Source organism: Terrapene carolina, unplaced genomic scaffold (assembly GCF_002925995.2).
Source record: "Terrapene carolina triunguis isolate 2854851 unplaced genomic scaffold, T_m_triunguis-2.0 Scaffold926, whole genome shotgun sequence".
NCBI classification, from domain to species: Eukaryota; Metazoa; Chordata; order Testudines; family Emydidae; genus Terrapene; species Terrapene triunguis.
In genome coordinates, this window is record NW_020665277.1 from 5,529,402 (window position 1) to 5,535,082 (window position 5,681).

Sequence of the window (5,681 nt, forward strand, 5' to 3'; positions counted from 1 at the left end):
ATAATCTGGGACCATATAGATCATTGTTGCAACCAAGGTCCTGTAGTGGCACCCAGATCTTGTGTAAAGGGGGTCAAATGGGGTGTCTAAGACAAGGTTATGGTTTACTAGTTATGATTATGCTGTCTATATGTGTGTATCAATTTTGTAGTTGAAGTTAGGAATATTGGCTCTATACTGTCTGTATTTCAAACTTATGCTATGCTGCTGGGTGACATCCCAGACAAATTGGTGTTAGCTCTGCCTAGCCTGCTTGATGGCCCATTAGGGACCATCAGCTATACAATGGACCCATTGAGAGAAGGCAGATACGCCTTGTAACTCAGCAAGGTATGCAGGAACTGGCCCATGTGACTCCAGACTCCATTTTGGTGTAATTTTCCACAGTAAGGACAAAGAGGTGTTCTTACACCTGGAAAAGACTATATAAGGCTGATGCCTCATCTCCATCTTGTCTTCAATCCTGCTTCATACCTCTGGAGGAACTTTGCTACAAGCTGAAGCTTTGAACAAAGGACTGAGGACCCATCCCAGCGGGGGATGTATTCCAGAGACTTGATTTGAACCTGCAGTTTATTCTATCGCTGCTGCAAGCCTGAACCAAGAACTGTGCCTTTACTGTATGTAATTGATTCTATTTAATCAATTCTAACTCTCATCTCTATCTTTTTCCTTTTACGAATAAACCTTTAGATTTTAGATTCTAAAGGATTGGCAACAGCGTGATTTGTGGGTAAGATCTGATTTGTATATTGACCTGGGTCTGGGGCTTGATCCTTTGGGATCAGGAGAACCTTTCTCTTTTACTGGGGTATTGGTTTTCATAACCATTTGTCCCCATAACGAGTGGCACTGGCGGGGATACTGGGAAACTGGAGTGTCTAAGGAGATTGCTTGTGAGACTTGCGGTTAGCCAGTGGGGTGAGACCGAAGTCCTCCTAGTCTGGCTGGTTTGGTTTGCCTTAGAGGTGGAAAAACCCCAGCCTTGGGCTGTAACTGCCCTGTTTGAGCAATTTGTCCTGAGTTGGCACTCTCAGTGGGGTTCCGCCAGAACCACATCATCACATGGGGATTTGGCGGGACCGGAGAGCGGAGGAGCGCAGGGCTGGGGATTTGGGGATGGGAGAGCGGAGGAGCGCGGGGCTGAGGGTTTGGGGGGACGGGAGAGCGGAGGAGCACGGGGCTGAGGGTTTGGTGGGACGGGAGAGCGGAGGAGCACGGGGCTGGGGTTTGGGGGGACGGGAGAGCGGAGGAGCGCAGGGCTGGGGGTTTGGAGATGGGATAGCGGAGGAGCGCGGGGCTGGGGGTTTGGGAGAGCGGAGGAGCGTGGGGCTGGGGCTTTGGGGGTTTGGGAGAGCGGAGGAGCGCAGGGCTGGGGGTTTGGGGGGATGGGAGAGTGGAGGAGCGCAGGGCTCGGGGTTTGGGGGGACGGGAGAGTGGAGGAGCACAGGGCTCGGGGTTTGGGGGGATAGGAGATTGGAGGAGCGCAGGGCTGGGGGTTTGGGGGGATGGGAGAGCGGAGGAGCGCAGGGCTCGGGGTTTGGAGATGGGAGAGTGGAGGAGCACAGGGCTGTGGGTTTCGGGGGATGGGAGAACGTGAGATAAGCAGTGGAGATGGAGGACTGTGTCAGTGGAGGTATGGATCAGGTTCAGGAAACAGGTTGGGGAGATTGTGGGGCTGCTGGGAAGACAAGGGGGTGCGGAGCTGTGGGCTGTGGGGAGGAGCCCTCACCTCACCTGGAGGGTCGTAGGCAGCCAGGGCCATCAGAGCGCAGGAGACAGCAAAGCTGAAACTACAGGGGCATAGGGCAGTAATCAGCACCCCCAGCCTATGGGCCCCTCCCCAACCCTGAGATCCCTCCATTCCCATGGACATCTCCCCCAGTGCCCACACCTTGAGATCTAGCCATCCTACGCATATCCCTGAGGCCCCCACCCCCACGAGACTCAGCCACCGCCATGGGCACCTCCGGCACCCCCCACCTTGGGACATCCCCAGTGGACATCTCCCCCTCCCTTTACCTTGTCCCCCCACCCTCCCAGCCACCTCTCCCATCTTAGGACCCAGCCCTGTTTCCTCAGGGCCACAGCTTCCAATCCATGGCCTCCATCCCCATCTCCACACAACCCCTACTCCCCCCGGGGGTTCCTGACCCCCGGGCCGCCCCGCACCTGCCGAGGAGGCGGAGGGGCCGGGGCCCCAGACGGTCCATGAGCACCCCCAGGGGTAGGGTGGCGGCGCTCAGCAGGAAGGACCCGATGGTGAAGCCCAGGTTCAGCATCTCCTCCTGCTCCACGCAGCTAGGCCAGTGGTGGGGAGGAAGCCCCAGAGCCGAGCCATTGGTCCTGTTTTCACCTGGGGACATTCGCAGCGTCAGACCCACCCCAGCCCTGGGGGGAGACCCCCACCCTGACCTCCCTTGCCCCAGGGGCCGTACCCACCTGTCACTCCATGGCTGGGCAGGGGCCCACGGGGGAAGCTATTGGGGGAGCACAGAGTCTCGTCAGGGAGCCAGGAGGCTCATGGGGGGCAGGGAAGCTCTCAGTGGGGGAACAGGGGTCCCATGGGGGTGAGGTGGGTCCCATGGGAGAGCAGGAGGCAAGAGGTTTCATGGGATTCAAGAGGGGCTCTCAGGGGGGGTCTCACTAGGGGTTGAGGGGGCCCCATGGGGGGGACAGGGGGCAAAGGAGGAGCAGGGGGCTCTCAGTGGAGGGTCAGGGTTCCCATGGGGGGACAGGAGGCAAGGGAGAGGAGGGGACTCTCAGGGGGAGGGTCAGGGTTCCTGTGATAAATAAAGTTGGGGGATAGCTCCCTTGGATGGACACCCAGCCAACCAGTTAGCTGTAAAATCCCTCTTGGTAGCTGTTCTTTACTTGCTTTACCTGCAAAGGGTGAAAAAGTCCCCCAGGTAAAGGGGGGGGAAAGTGGGCACCTGACCAAAAGAGCCAATGGGAAGGTAGAACTTTTTAAAATTGGGAAAGAAACTTTGCCTTTGTCTGTTGTTCTCTGGGCTGGAGGGACAGAGCAGCCATGCTATCAGCAGCTAAGCCAGGTATGATCATAAATCATCAGATCACGCCTAGAACTACTTATCTGAACTCCACATGTGTAAGTAGATCAGAGTGTTTAGCTAGACGTGATCAGGTTTATTTTGGCTTGTGGATTTCCTCTGTGCTAACCCCAGATGCTTTTGTTCGCCTGTAACCTTTAAACTGAACCCCCAAGAAAGCTGTTTTGGGTGCTTGATTTGTATACTTGTTTCTTTTAAGATCTAGCAAAAAGTCTAAGTTCCAGATGTATTTTTTCCCTTTTTGTTTTTAATAAAATTACCTTTTTTAAAAACAGGATTGGATTTTTGGTGTCCTAAGAGGTTTGTGCATGTTGTTTAATTAGCTAATAGCCACAGCTAATTTCCTTTGTTTCCTTTCTCAGCTCTTCCCCGGAGTGGGGGTGAAAGGGCTTGAGGGTGCCCCACAGGGAGGAATTCCCAAGTGCTCCTTCCTGGGTTCAAAGGGGGGTTTTGCATTTGGGTGGTGGCAGCATTTACTAAGCCAAGGTCAGGGAGAAGCTGTAATCTTGGGAGTTTAATACAAGCCTGGAGTGGCCAGTATTAATTTTTAAAATCCATGCGGGCCCCCATTTCTGCACTCAGAGTGACAGAGTGGGAATTCAGCCTTGACCGTTCCCATGTGGGGACAGGAGGCAAGGGGGGATGGGAGGGGCAGGGGTTCCCATGCAGGCAGCGGGATCCCATTGGGGGCAGGGGTGAGGCAGAGGAGTCCCTGAGGGTCTCCAGCCTCCCAGCCCTGGCTTAGGAATGCTGCATGGCGCCACACCTGGTGGGGTCTGTGCCAAGCGCCGGTCTCGCTGTCACCCTGTCCATGGGCATGCTGCAGCCCCATGGGGTGGGTGTCAGGGGGGCCAAGGCAGGATGAGTCCCAGCACAGCCTGGCACGGGGCAGACGTGTACATCAGTGCCCGGGGCCCATTGAGGGGGGCCTGGCCCTAAGCAGCTGGGGTTGGTGGGAGGCGCCAATGGCATGGTGCCTGTCAATCCCCCACAGGTCCGTCTGTCCCTCTCCAGGCTGTGTGGCTGGCTGTCTCTCACGGCAGGCAGAGCGACCCAGACCCTGTCAGACCCATCCACCCCGCACAGGGCCTGCCCCACCCACCTGGGACAAGGGGCCAGAACCAGCCTAGCTGATCTGGAGAGGAACCCAGCTCTGTGGAGCCTCTGCAGGGTCTGAGCCCTGGGCATGCCCCAAATACACCCGCATTCCCACACGTCCCCATTCCAACATCTTCCCATGGCTCTACCCACCCCATCTCAGGCTCCACCCCTCCCCTGCTTGGCCACGCCCCTCCTAATCTCAGCTCAACCCCTGATTGCCCACTCCCATTACTTCCCTTTGCCCTCCACTCCTCATATCATCCCCCACCCTTCTCCTGCTTGGCCCCTCCCATGTTATTGTCCTTCCCCTTTCATGTTTGGCCCCTCTCACTTTCTCTTTGACCTTCCCCTCTCCTCTCCAGCTTGGTCCCTCCCACTCTCTCTGTGCCCCGCCCTTCTCTCACTCAACCCCACTCACTTTCCCTTGCCCCGCTCTCTCCCTGGGCCCTTCCCCTCTCACCTGTGCACATGTTGGAGTAGAAGCCTTCATGCTTGAGCATGATGAGCAGGGAGCCCCAGCCCAGCAGCACGGCGGAGAAGAAGAGGTTCTCCAGGACGGCGGTGCACGCCATCCACCAGCGCCGATGGTACGCCTGCTGCAGCGTCAGCGCCATCCCGGCTCCACAGGCTGGGGACACAGAGCGACTGGCTCATTCTTTGCCCCTCCCATCTCCTGCTTGCCCCCTCCCACTTTCTCTCCTTGCCCCCTCCCCTCTCTAAATAAATGGCAAAGCATAGGAGGGTGGTGCTGCAGGGATCTGGTTTTATTTAACCTCTGCTGTACCAGTCTGGAAGAGGGAGTAAACAGCACAGTATCCATCTGTCGTAGAGACTTACCTGGCCCATTGTGTCAGAGCCCCTCAATGCCTTTGTGTCCTCACACAGACAAGCCAATTATCCCTATTGTACAGATGGGGAAACTGAGGCACGGAAAGGCTAAGTGACCTGCCCCAGGTCTGGGGCAGAGCAAGGAACTGAATCTAGGTCTACCCAGTCCCAGGCTAGCACCCTAACCCCTGGGCCATCCTTCCTCCTATTGACAGTCACAGATGCGACGAGTGAGGCGAGGGAAACACCCACCAGGGCCGGGAGAGCTCGTCCACCTGGGCAGGAAATGGAAACTGACTGTCTTTCTAGATCTGCTCTAGCTCAGCCGTGTTTGCAGGGTCACAGTAGCTGTGCTGGTCTCTGAAGAGCTGGAAAACTGGACAGAAGTCGGTCCAATGAGCGGGGTTACCTCACCCACCTGGTCTCTCGCTCGTTCAAACACGAACTCGGTCAGGGCAGCTGGAGATCAGACGCGCTGGTCGCAGTGGGCTGGGCTGGCCTTGGGATCTGTGACTCTCTGAAATACCAACACGGGATTTCACATGGGAAAGCCAGGGCTTGATTTGTAACGGAAGAGGTGCCGGGGCTCAAGCAACTGTTTTGCTTTCTTAACTGACAAGGCAAACTCAGAGGTGCGATGCGGGGGCCATGATCTGCCAAGCCCAGCGATGCGGGGGCCAT

General features: G+C 56.6%; 1 protein-coding gene across 1 annotated transcript in view; it reads right to left on the reverse strand.

Annotated features, from left to right (window-relative positions):
- SLC43A1 (solute carrier family 43 member 1) overlaps nucleotides 1–5,681 on the reverse strand; it is a 15,602-nt gene that overhangs the window by 8,712 nt on the left and 1,209 nt on the right. Inside the window, exons 2-5 of the mRNA XM_029913777.1 lie at nucleotides 5,419–5,517; nucleotides 4,633–4,800; nucleotides 2,173–2,356; nucleotides 1,738–1,793 (exon numbers count right to left, since the gene is read on the reverse strand). Coding sequence (XP_029769637.1) covers nucleotides 1,738–1,793; nucleotides 2,173–2,356; nucleotides 4,633–4,786 — 394 coding nt within the window. The 5' untranslated portion in view covers nucleotides 4,787–4,800; nucleotides 5,419–5,517. The remainder of the gene's footprint in view (nucleotides 1–1,737; nucleotides 1,794–2,172; nucleotides 2,357–4,632; nucleotides 4,801–5,418; nucleotides 5,518–5,681) is intronic.